We start from the raw sequence: 15,220 nt of genomic DNA on the forward strand, positions 1-15,220 counted from the left end.
GGTGAGCACTCAGCCCCGCCTGCCCCTCCAGCGAGCTCAGTGCTGCCTCCGCAGCCCACCTCACAGCACGGAGCTGCTCGGGAGTCCTCCCCATGCCGAACTGGCACCCCGACCTTCTCTCCTTTGCTAGGGCTCTTCCCTCCATGGAGGAAGGACATGTGTTTGCTCTTCCTCTCTTCCCTGCCTCATTCAGAATCTCATCAGTGCCAAACTGTTTTCATTATTTCCTGAGCTACAGGGATAGAGAGAGGCAACCTATGCCCCTCATGGGCTTTGCCTGGGTCCGTCTTATCAGCTCCTTTGCTGTGTCCCAGAGAGGCTGGATGATAACTGCTAATGCGAGCGGTATGTCTACGTGTCTCTCACTTTCAGCCTAAAAATATTTGTCACCAGGAGGAAAGCCTTGGTGACATCCTGAGAGAGATGGCATCCTCTGCCAGTCACATGTACTTTCTGCCTGTTCTTTTCCTGCCCTTTAACTTGCTCCTGGACTAAGGGAAGAGTGGGAAGTAAATTGGTGAACTTGAGAGAACTTCTCCCGGGTCCTTCCTGTTCTTATTCATTTTCAACTTTCAGTCCCAAGCATATTTCTGTACACCTGAGCGCTTCCGAATGTGTGACACCACACCCAACCCTTCACCCGTCAAGTATCTGCAACATGATGAAAGTAGTCACTGGTAGAAGAAGGTCCTAGCTTTTCCTGTGGGTGGGCCTCTTTGAGATTGGGGCCTATGGGACTTTTCATAGAATAACATTTTAAATGCATAAAATAAAGTACATCTTATTACCAAGGAAACCAATTATATTGCAATCCCAGTTCTCATACTGTTTTCTTTAAAAAGGTGATGATAGAATGGATAAAGGAGATGTAGTGCATATACAATGGAATATTTCTCAGCCATAAAAAAAGAATGAGATCTTGCCATTTGCAACAACATGGATGGAGCTAGGGGGTATCATGCTGAGTGAAGTAAGTCAGACAGAGAAAGACAAATACCATATGTTTTCATTTACACGTGGAATCTAAAAAATAAAACAAACAAAGCAGAAACAAATCCATAAATACAGAGAACAAACTGGTGGTCACCGAGGGGGGGCGGGGTGGGGGGCATGATGGGCAAAGAGGGCGAAGGAGAGAGTGGGATACAGGCTCCCAGGTTTGTAATGAACAAGCCACGGGACGAAAAGTGCAGCACGGAGAATATAGTCAATGATGCTGCAATAGTGTCGTATGGAGACTGGCAATATTTATTCTCATGGGGAGCACAGCAAAACATACAAAGTTGTGGAATCACTATGTTGTGCACCTGAAACTAATACAATTGTGTGTCAGCTCTATTTTAATAAGAAAGGAATAAAATTAATTTTAGAAATTTTTAAAAGATGGTGATCGAGTAACCTAAGTGCTTCTTTATTATTGCATAAAATAATAACATCTAGCTGAGGTCAAATGACTACGATAACTTAGAAGCACTGGTGAGTATAAAGGATATTTAAGATTATCAGCCACGTCAGCAATGCCATCTGAAACTATCGATGATTTCTGCTGGTGACAGAGATGCAGGTATTGGTAATACTGCAGGGTTTGCTGCCTGCATTCGTCACTGAAGAAAACGCTGCATTTCAGTGAGTGATGAATGACAATAAGGATGTAATTATTTCCAAGTCCACTGACCTCTGGATTTGATCCATGGATTCCTGTTTAAATTTTTTGTTTAATGTTTATTCATTTTTTGAGAGACAGAGCACGAGCAGGGGAGGGGCACAGAGAGAAGAGGAGAGACAGAATCCGAAGCAGGCTCCAGGCTCTGAGCTGTCAGCACAGAGCCTGACACAGGGCTTGAACCCGCCAACTGTGAGATCATGACCTGAGCCGAAGTTGGAGGCTTATCTGACTGAGGTACCCAGGCACCCCTATAGATTCCTGTTTAAAAAGCTGTTATGGGGGCACCTGGGTGGCTTAGCCGGTTAAGCGTCCGACTTTCGCTTAGGTCATGATCTCACGGTTCGTGGGTTCGAGCTCCGCGTCGGGCTGTGTGCTGACTGCCAGCTCAGAGCCTGGAGCCTGTTTCAGTCTGTGACTCCCTCTCTCTCTGACCTCCCCCCTCCCCGCTCACGCTCTCTCTCTCCTAGAAATAAATAAAATATTTAAAAAAAAATAAAATAAAAAGCTGTTATGGATTGAATTGTTCCCCCGCCCCAAAATATATGTTGGAGTCATCAACCCCAGTACCAAAATGTGATCTTATTCAGAAATAGATTACTGCAGATGTGATAGTTAAGAAGAGGTCAAGCTGGAATGGGGTGAGTCCCTAATCCAATACGAATGGTGTCCTTATAAAAGGGAAGATCTGGACACACACACGTGTATGCACGCACACACGCACACATGAAGATGAAGGCAGAGATCGAGGTGATGCTTCTACAAGGATGGCCGGCCGGCCCCTTGAATTCAAGCTTCCAGCCTCTAGGACTGTGAGACAATACACTTGTTTATGGAATTTCGTCTGCTTTGTCCTGTGTGGGCACTCACTGAATGTCTAGAACATGTGGCTTGCCAACCAACGGGGGCCAGCATCACAGAGCAAATGAGAAGATCTGGATTTTAGCTCCAGCTGGGCCACCGAGGCTGTGTAACAGTAAGTCACTCAACTCTCCCAAACCAGCTCCTTCCTCACAGAACGAGGGACGGCTGTGCTCCCGAAAGCCCCTCACCTCTCTCAGTCAGGGTCTCCTCGGTCATACAGGGCACCCCTGGGGATGTCAGGCCACTGCTTCTCCCCCGTCCTGTGCACTCACAGGCACTCACTCAGACACGGCCCTTATAGAACAGCGACAAAGGTCGTGCGGAGCCTGAGCGGTGTGGCCTCGCCTTATCTCCTCAGTGAAAGTGGCATCTTGGGCTGTGAGCCTCCTTGTTGGTTGTACTTCACAAGGTCACAGCTTTGGTCTCTGCACTCACTCCAGCTCAGTGACACAAGGCTGTGAAAAGCCCCTCTCATACCTTAGGACATCATGGAAAGTGACGTCCCCGCCATTATGCAGTCTCTCCATTTCATAGCACATGTGCTTAAACAGAAGCTTGTCTTTGTCGAGATCCACCTCCAGCCTCCCCCGCAGCAGCCTCAGCAGGAACTTCACGCGGAAAGTGGGAATCACCCCCTGGGGAGCAGAGCACAGTAACTGGTAAATCATCCTTAGGCCATAACAATTCGCTTGGGATTCTGTTTTCAGAGGGAAAAAAAAAAACCCAAAAAAAAAAAAAAACCCAAACCAAAAACAACAAAAAAAGAAAAACAACACCAGATCTTCTTCTTAAAGGATAGCATAATTAGCACTGGGAAGTAAGGAAGTTGTTTGCCTCCCTGGAGGCTGGGTGTGCGGGGTGTTTACTGAGAGAAGCACCACACTGAAAGTTGAGTACTTAGATTTTTCCGCTGGTGCTTCTCTGGTTCTGTGGGATCTCATAACCTGGCAGCATTCAGAGCCTAGGAGGCCCTCTGCCTGCCCGGCCCCAGCTCTTCCTCTGCCTCCCTGGCCCATGGTTTTCCTCTCTGGACCTGTTTCACTGACTCAGCCTATGCTCCTCTGCTTCTCCAAAACACACGCTGAGTGGGTTGCTAATGCGTTATCACAAAAGTAGAACATCCGTATGTACACGATCCTCCTCTTCATTTAGCCTGGACGCTACAAACTTCCAGACATTTTTTATAAGTGGATCTTCCAGGGAATGATCACTCCTTTTCAGGTCTTCCCCATTATTGGAACAATTACATACAAGAGAATCTGGTCAGAGCAGCTCCAGGTTCTGGAATATCAAATACGTGTTGTTCCCTTACGGGCAACATAATCTACATTGCCAGCCCGGCTCTGTCTTTGAATTAAGGCATTGAGCTAGAGGCAGAGACATGGGGAACCCACGAATTCCTGTCAGTTAGTAACGCCTTAACACGTGACTCATGGCGCCATCTTTGACGTGTACATCCAAGGAAAGCAGGTTCCCACAGGCAGTGGTCTTGGAGATGCTGGTGGATCGAGGGGAGACAGGAGAGCTGGGCCAGCTGGCACACGTGCAGGTCACTGTCTCAGAGGAAGCCCCCCTGAGACTGGTGCCTAGAAAAGTGGGGGGTGTTGGGGAGAGGGAGACAAAAGGGGTGGGGGAAGCTGGGCCTTACTGTGCAGGCCTAGCTCAAGATGGCCCCTTCCTTAGCTTGTTCTGGCTCTTTGGTCTTCATGCCCTCTGTGAACTCATCCTGCAACTGTTTTTGGACCTTCCTCCAGATTTTCCCGTAGTAGAACCTTCCTTATTTTTTGGATGTCTGCTTTAGAACAACCCCTCCCCAGGCAGACCATCGTGGCCACCCCGCTAAAGTAGCCTGCCCTCCAATCCAACTGGTGTCTACCATGTTACCGTCTGCAAAGTTTTTATAGCTTCTTGAGATAATAATGATTATCATACTTATTATTTCACATTTTATTGTTTGTCTCCCCGTATTAGAATAGAAGCTCTATAAGCACGGGGGCCTTTCCACTGTGTTCATTGCTATCTCCCTAGCACCCAGAACAAGGCCTGATTATTTGCTAGGATGAAGAAGGAGGAAGAGGAAGAGCAGCAACAGCTAAAGAAGAAGGTGCTGTTGCTTTGACTAATCCTAGGAAAACTTGGGTAAGCTTTATGGTGAAAGCATTCAAATAATAAGTCCAAAATAATTTTAAAAATAACTTTCAGAAACCACGAAGTTGACTCCTTTGCACCTCTAATCAGGATTGCTGTTTGTGGCTCTGTATTACACCATTGCTCTGGTGATCTGAACTTTACCCCTTCTCCTGCTCAGGGTTTCTTTGGTTTCCTTTCCTTGGTGACTTGCTGAATGTCCAAACAAGAGGGCATCCATGGTTGGACAGGGGACCATTCTGTCCCTCTCCCTTCCTAGCATATTTTGCTGAACGGTCAATAACGGCTTCAATGTTCAATTCACCAATAGCCATTCAAAATTCAGCAAATGTCTGCTGGTGATGTCAAGACTACTTAAACATCTGCGGTAGGGCAGGGGAGTCTCTTTGGGGTGGGCATGAAGCAGTGGCCCCCTTTCCTACCTCTCGTTTATCATCCACCATATTCCATATGATTTGAAAGTGGCGAAGATCGTTGTAACTTAGAAGCTGGTCCTCCTCTGTGGAATAAAACAAGGAGAAGTTCTCCACAATGATGGCTAAGAAAAGAAAAAAAGAAAAAACGAGAAGTTAGATAATTATGCTAATCTGTCATTTTTTAGAAAAAGCAAAACATCTATTATAAATAATGGATTTTATCACCTACATCACAAGCCAAATTTCTACAGTGTTTTTTAGTGTGTTTTCCAAGTTGGCATATCTTACACTTGGATTAAGCTATTTCTCCAGCTCCTGCCTTTCCAAAACACGAGGGTCATGAGCATAAGCACACATTCTGTGTGGAGATACCCATGCCAGCTGGCTTTCACTCTTAGTTGAAAGGTCCAGGGCAGATTTTAAAGGTCAGATTGGGTTCTGGTGGCCCCACACGTGGGGGAACACCATGTATCTTTCAGAAACATAACTGTGATGTTCCGAGGTCGTAAAGGTAGCCCTCTCTGAGGTTTCTTCAACTCATTCCATGAGAAGAGCTCTTTTGAAATTAATGATCGTAATTAATAGGACAACTCTTGAAATTGCAATCAACTGTCATTTACATGCCTTTCAAAGGTCTTTTCAGCTTCTGGATCGAGAGGCAACAATTTATAATTAATGCCATGAAACACCCACCCCAAGCAATCTGGGATAATTACCTGCAAATTGTCCGTAATCATCTAAGTACCTGGGTTTAAAGATATTAAAACAGATTCAACGAACATCACTTACCTACAAGCAGATTTAGCATGATGTAGGCAATGATGACATAAAATGAACAGAAATACATAAGTGCTCCAGCGTAATTCCCGCAGTCTGTTGCCCAGTATGTGAATTCGTCTGGAGTACAAAAGGGAGGCTGGACCTGGGGGCGAGGGGGGAGAGGGAGGAGGCGTCAGAGTGAAGAATATGAATTTCCACGCACCCGCTGTAGCTGGTGAACTATTCCTCGCCATATAAAATATAATTAACTTCAAAGTTAATCTCTCAAAAGCCACGTACATTGAGCACATCGTCCGTGGCAAAAATCAAAAAAGAATCTCTCATTTATTCTACACTTCTAGTCTCAGGGAACCCCAAGTTCACTGCCATTTTAGAAGCACAGTGAAAGTGAACTGGTTTCTTCCAAGAGGCATTCTTTCTGCCTCCTGCACTGGTGCTGAGTGGTTGGGAGCTGTGTTGGGAGCTGCAGAAAGTCAGAAAAAGCATTTAGAAAGTTTCTTTGACCTAACTAATGGGCTAAGCTTTATGAAGATCTGTTATACATACCAACTTCACATTCAAGTTGTGTAAGAAGAAACCAGTAATCCTTATTCTTGGGGCACCATTATGGGACTTTACAGAAGACCACACTCAGGTTATCAAAAGCCCTCCTCACGCCCCATCTTTAGTGGCTCAATAAAATGACAGGACCTCTGAGAAACCTGGTTTCTTGCAGCCAGAGAGACTAGCTCTTTCTTCTGCATTCCCAGAGCACTCTGCTTGTTGTATATTTAGAAGTTATTTAATTCTGCTTCACGTCACGTTTATATTTGATTTGAGAAATTCTGTCCCCATTCATTCATGCATAGAGTTCTTTAGCTCCCACTCTGTGCTAGATTTATACCCAGTGCTAGAGACAGACTGGTAAGCAAGACATAGAATCTGTCCCTCCTTCACGATGTGGACAGTCTAAAGCTGTATGGGAGCCACGGACCGCATGTGCCTATGAAAATGTAAATGGATGTTAATGAACATCCAATACAGTTCGATAAAATGTAAAGTTCAATTGCTCGGGTGCACTAGTCCCATTTCTAGGGCTCAGAAACCACATACGGCTACTGAGTTGGACAGAGTGGATTGCCATCATGGCAGGAATTTCTTTTGGACAGAGTTGTTCTGGAGGTTGAGAGAAAGGAAACAGATGGAACAATCAAGCCAGTAACTCACTACAGCTATTTCTACAAAGGAGAAGCACTGAGCATTGTAGGAACACATCACTACGATCTTAGTGACAGAGCTGGTGTTTTAAGGGAGACGTGAAGGACCGTGAGGAAAAGGAAGGACACCAAAGGGAGGGTGTGGCTCAGAGCCTTGAGGTAAGCGCCCCGAGCGAGCATGCCCTGGAGTCATGGAAGCCCCAGCTCCTAGCAGATGGCCCAGTGCAAACCAGGTGCTCAGTGAAGATCTGTGGAATAAATTCAATTAAAGAAGCGGAACTCCCCTGTTTGTACTTGACTGCCAAAGTGTTAAAGGTGGAGGGAAAGAACAGAGCCAACATAATGCATATCTGCCAGACGGGACTACAATAGCTCAAGCCGGGTTCACTGGGTATTCTTCCTGCACGTGGCCATACGTTGCAGTGGGAAAGGATGCAACTTTATGGACTAAACAACCAGGATACGTGTTTTGTACACAAAGTCTTGACGGCGACAGGCTAAGGGTGCCAATTCTGCATTGCAAAGAGTTTCATTTGGTTCTAAGTTGAGGCGCTGTTAGTGATGAGGAGTTTACCATACAGTCGTGCATAATCTTATTCCAGTCTTCGCCGGTGACGATTCGGAACAGTACGGTGATGGCTTTTCCAGCTGAGGAAAAGTTTGCGTGCCTAATTAAGGAGGAAAAACCAGAATGTGGGTAATATAGTTGGGCATGAAGTAGGAAGGTGTTACCACTGAAACAGGTAGATTTTGGAGCAGATTTGGTCGTTCAGTTACCATGTCTGAAGGTTACACTCTTAATTTGTTATTCACACTTGCCCTCAAGCAGAGCCATCTAACCCAACCCTAGTGTGGGGCCACCAGTTTGTGGCCATGCATCTTGAATGGCAGAAGGTTCTAGCTTTGACAAGTAAAAGTGATTCCTTCTTTTGCATGGATTTTGATAAAAAAGTAGAGCTGCCAGGTATCAAGCAAGTAATCTCTGCAACAAGACACATTTGTGTTTAATTTGTTGTATTAAAAAAAAACTTTTAAAAAAACCCTATGAGGTGCTGCCACAAAATTTGAGATAATCTTTGACAAATGCTTTTGGTATATAGTAACCATTTTGGGAGTTACAATTTCCCATGTTTCGCTTTCTTTAAAAAAAAAAAAAAGAAAAGAAAACCCCAAATCATCTCAAAGAGTAATTTAAACAAGAATATGTTGTTTTTGGCAGTAGGTGGATAGAAATTCACCGGGAAATTACAAGTGGTTATTCCTGTGTGGTGGTAGATTTGGAATGATGGGTTCCCATTATATTATGGTAATATTATGGAGATAAGACTTCTAAAGTAAATACGTAGACTGTGTTTAATTAGAAAAATGTCATTTAAAATTCNATTTCATGACTATAAAAGTTTGCTTGATAAATGAATAGGGAGATAAACCCACACCAACCTGTTAATGTTCTCGCCATATTTCACAGTACCAAATAAAACAACGCCAGCAAAAGCGTAACACAAGAGCAGTAGGAACATTCCTACTATGATAAAGAAGCTTTTATACATGCTGACGACCACTGTCAGGAGAAGCATCTTTAGTGTTACCTGTACGGAGATGTGGGGAGAAGGAAATGAATACTTAATTCACTTAGCCATGGGGAGCCCGGGAAGTAAATAACAGGTAAGCAGATGGGCACAAGAGTGACCCTCATTTTAAAATTGCTTTGAATTAGTTCTTAATAAAGGATATTAAATCTAAAAATTATTCAAAAAACATTAGAGAGAAATTCAACATGTATTTCCAACTGTCCAGCCTTTTCAGTCAAATTAATAAAAGCCCCTTCCTAAAATTCCTTCCATTTTCTCTTCCTTGATCCCCGAGTCTCTATGGTGAGGGCTGTATATTTTCGGCCTCTATCACCAAGTAGATGCAGAATTCCCCCACAAACAGATGTTCACAAAAACAAGCCTAACCAATGGCAAAATACTAAATCCCATCAATAGAATGTGTTGGATATGGGAATATATGGAATGTATATGAAATAAGGTCAGCAGTGAAAAAGGAAACTACTTTAAAAAATGGAAAATATATGTGGAGTGTATCCATAAACAATAACAAAGAATATAAAGAAATCTGGGATCATAGAATCACAAATCTTCATCAGAGATGATTTTTCTTTGCAGTGAAGTCACCTTATTAAAATAAAAACAATAAAAATAAAGAAGTATTAAGAAAGACCGTTGGTTTTTGCTTTCATGCTTGATATGTTGTCTTTAGTTGATGACTGAGTTAACTTAGCAAATAGGAAGAATAAGTAAAGCAACAAAAATGTCAGGAAATATATCACAAGATAACTAAGCTACCGATCCATTTTAATATTTAATATTTGCTCAGTTGGACTGAGGATGATAGCAATTTGTTAACTTGTGCCCTGAAGACCCAGAAGGACAACTGGCATGGCTCTTTTATTCTGTGCATACGCAACCTTTGATAGTATCCTTTACAACGTACTCACATGCTTGCCACAGATAGAGAAAAACCGGAAAACAATCACGCAGGCGCCCATCATGTAGGTATACGCGTTCTGAAATTTAAACAGAAGAGAGCCGCTCATGATGTGCACAAGAGATCTTGTTACAATTCTGGTTTTCGTCTTAAGTCCTCTGTGAAGTCTACTGAGTAATTAGTTTAATAAAATGTGAAAATCCGTATAAGAAATTTATCTTTAAAAGGTGCCGAAAAGGTCACTGCCAAAACTCATGAATAAATATTAGCTATAAAATCAAATCTTAAATGAAATTCCAGTCTCTGTTTTGCTCAGCTGAATTCTGTATTTTAAAACTAAAATAAGTTTTACATAAAATAGTGACCGGGTCTTTTGAGGATGGTCAAATGAGACCCAAAATGCAGGAATCCTGGCAAAGAAGGTCTGGCATTGGAAGAGATTGCAGGAGGCTAGCTTCCTCCTCTTGGAAGGTCTCCAGAAGGTCTCGGAAGGTCTCCTCCTTTGGAGACCAGCCCGCCACACTCGCGTAAGTTGACTTCAGAGATGTCTGTCCTGCCCGGAAACACATCCAGCTCATTCTTCGAGTGTGTGGTTGGCAGCAAGGGATGACTGGGTGTGCTTTATGAGTAAGAAAGCTTCATCTCGGAAACAAAGATCCCACCAGCTAGAGCTCCGATAACAACTGTGGCATTAAACCGATGCCAAAGCATGACTTTTCTCAAGGAGCCTCGCCTCGCCAAATGACAACAGTCACATATGGGCCCCGGGGAAGGGGGTCTGGTGAATATCCTTGAGGTCCAAGGAAATGAATGTGTCTGCACAGAAATAACTTCAGATGGGAACAAATACTGTGCCTTCCTTCACAACAGGCCACACAGAGTGCAAAACAGAGTGGAGGAGGAGTATTCTTCCAGGATCGAAGGTTCTTGGGGAAGAACAAAAGCAGTCGGGCAGAATAGGCAAGTTAGTTTTTTTGGTGTGACGTGTCGTCTCTGGGACATCTAGGACTAAGAAGCCTGCCCTATGCTTCTTCTGGACCAAGTAGTTTTTGGCTTTATTTGTCTAGGGAAGGCTAAAAACATGGACCTTGCTGCCCTTTTCCATGTTAGTTCCAAATTTGTTATAGATGCTTTTCTCGCTTTGCAGGCTGGAAGGGACAACACCCCCATCCTTCATCCCGTCCTGAGAGGTCCCATCCAGATCTTGTGCCCTGTGCCCCTGGCTCCTTCAACTCCAGGCCCACTGTTTCCCTCCCGTAGCATTCCGTCATAGGGACGGCCACCAACTTACCCTCCTCCTACTGGCTAAACCCAACCATCACTTCTGCAGGGACACTTTCCAGGACCTCTGTGATGCAGCCATCTCCCACTCTTCCGTGTCATCGCAGGAACACATGTCTCTCCTCCATCTGCCTCACTATGGCTGCAACTCTCATTGACTTGGGAGCATTCCATGAATGCCTAGTGTCCCAAAGGACCCCAGGCTCTTGGATCATGATTAAACATCCTGGCTTAAAACTTTAAAATGAAACAAAACACAAACTTCCCAGGCTGTGATGTCCAAGAGAGGAATGACTGCCTTTGTTTCGATCAGTGCATTCTTCTCAGTTCCCAGCATGGTGACTTGCACATCTTTAGTGCTCAAAACCACTCATTGTTTGAGGAAATGGATCAGGGTGCCTGAGGGCCCACCTACGCTTGGCACAGCCTCTGATGCTGAAGATGATGGTTGTTTTAAGAAGGACACTCAATACCTACCTGCCTGAGCACAGAAATTTCATACTAAAGCACACCCTTTGTGATGTATAAATGGGTTCTCTGTCTGATGGGACTTTCCTGGCATGACTTTCCTGGATTGAAGGACAGATAGAGACAGCAGGGAAGGGGCGCCTGGGTGGCTTAGTCAGTTAAGTGTCCGACTTTCGCTTAGGTCATGATCTTGCGGTTCGTGGGTTTGAGCCCCGCGTCGGGCTCTGTGCTGACTGCCAGCTCAGAGCCTGGAGCCCGTTTCAGTCTGTGACTCCCTCTCTCTCTGACCCTCCCCTGCTCACGCTGTCTCTCTCTCTCTCTCCTAGAAATAAATAAAACATTAAAAAAAAGAAGAAGAAGACAGCAGGGAAATATGATAATATTATTTTTGGCTATTGTTGAGGAAGACTAACAAAAAAGAGAAGGTATTTATAATGTATTAGGAGGTTGTACTTTTTACAGTTAGAAAATTTTCATGTGTTGGGGTGCCTGGGTGGCTCAGTTGGTTAAGTGTCCGACTTCGGCTAAGGTCATGATCTCATGGTTACTGAGTTTGAGCTCTGCATCCGGCTCTGTGCTGACAGCTCAGAACCTGGAACTTGCTTTGGATTCTGAGTCTCCTTCTCTCTTTGCCCCTCCCCCACTTGCTCTCTGTCTTTCTCTCTCTTAAAAATAAACATTAAAAAAAATTAAAAAAGAAAAATTTCACATACTTGATCTTTATAATGCCCATGTAGAATGAACAGATTATGACGTTACATCCCCAAATTCAGAGGAGGGAACAAAGGATCACTGAAGTCAAATGACTCAATCAAGCTTGGAAAATGGTGGAGCCCAGAGTAAGGTCTTCTAGAGTTCCATGGCCCCGTATGGTACCACCAGCAACATGCAGTTACTGAACATTTGAAATGCAGTGAGTCTAAATTAAGATGTGCTGTAAATATAAAATATACACTCAATCAAAGGTTTAGTGTCAAAAAAAGGATGTAACCTCTTTCCTTAATAATTTTTATATTGATGACACATTGAAACAAAAGTATCTTGGATATGGTAGGTTAAAATACATTATTAAATTTATGTCATCTGTTCCTTTAAAAAAAGTTTATTTATTTATTTTGAGAGAGAGTGCCAATACAAGTAGGGAAGGGGCAGAGAGAAAGGGAGAGAGAATCCTAAGCAGGCTCCCCACTGTCAGCACAGAGCCCAATGCAAGGCTTCATATGAACTGTGAGATCATGACCGGAGCCAAAATCAAGGGTTGGATGCTCAACTGACTGAGCCACCCAGGTACCCAGCATCTGTTCCTTTTTAATTTTTTTTAATGTGGCTCCTAGACAATTTGAAATTACATCCATGGTCACATTTTGTTCCTATTAGATAGCGCAGCTCTAGATCTCAATCAGGCATACCCATGCGTGTAGGTTTTGAGCTGGACCTCACATTAAACGGAGGTTGGAGAAGCTCAAGGCATTTTAGGCAAGCTAGTGAGAACTCAGGTATAGACATAGAGAATGATATGCTTTAGAGAAATGGCAGTGGATGTTTAGTAGAAAATAAGGCTGCAAGAATGCCTGAGAATCCCACTGTGAAGTAATGATTATAATGTAGCCACATCGATGCTATATTTCAGTTAAAAAAATTGGGTTTGATTTTTCTGATACCAGCTTGTATGTGAAGTTAGGCAGGTCTCATAATGTTTCCATAATGTTTCTCTCTTTCTCTCTCTTGTTTTTATCCTTTGAGAGTTAAACCAGAGATCTTTAAGGTTCTCCTTCTGATTTGCACTCTCTAGGACTCGGAGGAGCCAAATTTTGTCTGTGTGGAGAGTGTAGGGGAACGTATGTGCAAGCACGTCTGAGGGCCTATTACGGTCAAACCTGGATGTAGGAAAGTTAATCAGACACATGAGGGTAGGCTGACATGGAGTGAATTGGACCGGAAACAGGGTTACCAGAACCGAAGTTATTAGCTAAAATAAACTTTTATTACATGCATACCAGGAGGGCAAAGTGAAGTACCACCCAGACCACGCCAAGCGATGTCACCAGCAGGTCATATCGGTTTCTTCTGCTTTGCCAGAAGCCGGCAGGTGACATTGCTATGATCTTCATTGTAACCTGGGAGAAGATAATGAAGACAGTAAATAGAGGCTGAATGTTTGACATATATTGAAATGTGTTAACTTGAGGCACATACTTTTACATTATTTTAAATTCAAAAATTTAATGTTTATTTATTTTTGAGAGAGAGAGAGAGAGAACAGGGGAGGGGCAGATAGAGAGGGAGAGGAAGAGAGGTGGAGAGCTGACAGAGCAAAGTGTCACGTGTGGCTTGAACTCACAAACCGTGAGATCATGACCTGAGCTGAAATCAAGAGTTCGACACTCAATCGACTAAGCCACCCAGGCACCCCATTAAGGCACATATTTTTAGACGATGTAGAAACCACAGAGAGAAATTATTACCAGGTGATAGATAGATTAGAGAGATAGATGATAGAGATAGACACAGATATAGATTGACTCACTACCTAAATTTTAAAGCTGGGTAGGTTACAAATCTATATTCTCCATGCTCTTTTCTCCTTTATTTTTCTCAGAATTATGACTAGTTCTGAAAGCAGGACATTTTTCTTACTCAAGTAAAGGACCATAGATTTTGGGAAACATCAACCAGTACAGGGTGAAATAAGAATCTGCTTGTATTTCAGAGAAAACTGCACTGGAAAGTGATATTATACAGACTATATATTAAAATGATCTTGTCTGGGCCAACTCCCTTGGCCACCGCATTGCAATTTGAGTCCCTGAATTACAGTGGTTTGTGAAGTTCGCTACAAATATTTGAACTCACATAACCAGACAGGCCAAGATGCAGATACAACAATCAACAGCAGTTAGCAATTCCTGCAGTTAGCAAAATCTGAAATGTAAAGTGAAATCTTTGTTCAAGTTAAGCACAACAGCCTAAAAAGGGAAATATCCTAAGAGCATGCTACCCCTGTCCCCCCAAAAAAGGCTTCAAAAGCAATGGAACATAGAGCTGAAAGTCAGTGCTATCAAAGGAGGGCACTGTTTTACTTTACAATGCGCACCGCAGCCCCCAGAGCCTGCTGGCTCATTACCGTACCTCTAGAACAAAGATGAAGGTGAAAACAACCGACATTGTTGCCAAAGGAACGGTCACTGGGTCCTCTACATCCCACTGTAAGAGAAACAGCATCCAGGTCTTTATCCACACCCATCAGACACATAAAGACCTTCCCCTCCTTTTCTCATTTGAACATGACTCTGAATTTTAATTCTTTATACCAAAGAACGTAGCCTGTGGATGGATATGGCCCCTTGCAATATTCTTGGAAGCACCAATGAAGAAAAAAGTCCTTCCCAGAGTTTCAGTGTGAAATAAAGTACCTTGACAGACAGCAGCACCGACTGGGCCAGGACAAGCAATGCAATTGTCCTCTTGAAGAAAGGATGCTGGGTAATGTCATACATCTTAGCTCTAAAACCATCATTATCTGCAAAAGAAAGGTTGAGGCAAGGGCATTTCAGACATAGGTCACATTTACTTTCTTGTCTTTCATTTCCTTTAATGCTCATTTTAAAACTCATTACTTTTCTCCCCCTATAGTTCAATCTATTGTGTGGTGTTTTGCAGGAATGGCTGGCTCTGAATATTTAAGACGACGGTGCATGACGCCGTCTATATTGGAAGGAGGACCGCATCATTCAATTTCTGTCAGTTTAATACATTTCACTCATATGTTTAAGAGGCAAGCACAAATATATTTTATTTAAAAATTCATTTTTTCATTAGGGCTTATCCTGAGAGCACTGAAGCACAGCCTTTGGGTGGTTGATTTTAATAGCCTATGGAGAGATCTGTAGTTCGGAACCTGTTTCTATATTAAC

At 43.4% G+C, this 15,220-nt stretch overlaps 1 protein-coding gene across 1 annotated transcript in view; it reads right to left on the reverse strand.

Moving 5' to 3' along the window:
* NALCN (sodium leak channel, non-selective) overlaps positions 1-15,220 on the reverse strand; it is a 293,487-nt gene that overhangs the window by 11,623 nt on the left and 266,644 nt on the right. The window contains exons 31-39 of the mRNA XM_077753896.1: positions 14,720-14,826; positions 14,436-14,510; positions 13,304-13,423; positions 9,568-9,636; positions 8,508-8,656; positions 7,642-7,735; positions 5,881-6,013; positions 5,098-5,213; positions 3,005-3,162 (exon numbers count right to left, since the gene is read on the reverse strand). Of these exons, the coding sequence (XP_077610022.1) occupies positions 3,005-3,162; positions 5,098-5,213; positions 5,881-6,013; positions 7,642-7,735; positions 8,508-8,656; positions 9,568-9,636; positions 13,304-13,423; positions 14,436-14,510; positions 14,720-14,826 (1,021 nt within the window). The remainder of the gene's footprint in view (positions 1-3,004; positions 3,163-5,097; positions 5,214-5,880; positions 6,014-7,641; positions 7,736-8,507; positions 8,657-9,567; positions 9,637-13,303; positions 13,424-14,435; positions 14,511-14,719; positions 14,827-15,220) is intronic.

Source organism: Crocuta crocuta, unplaced genomic scaffold, assembly GCF_008692635.1.
Source record: "Crocuta crocuta isolate KB4526 unplaced genomic scaffold, BGI_CrCroc_1.0 scaffold31, whole genome shotgun sequence".
Lineage (NCBI taxonomy): Eukaryota > Metazoa > Chordata > Mammalia > Carnivora > Hyaenidae > Crocuta > Crocuta crocuta.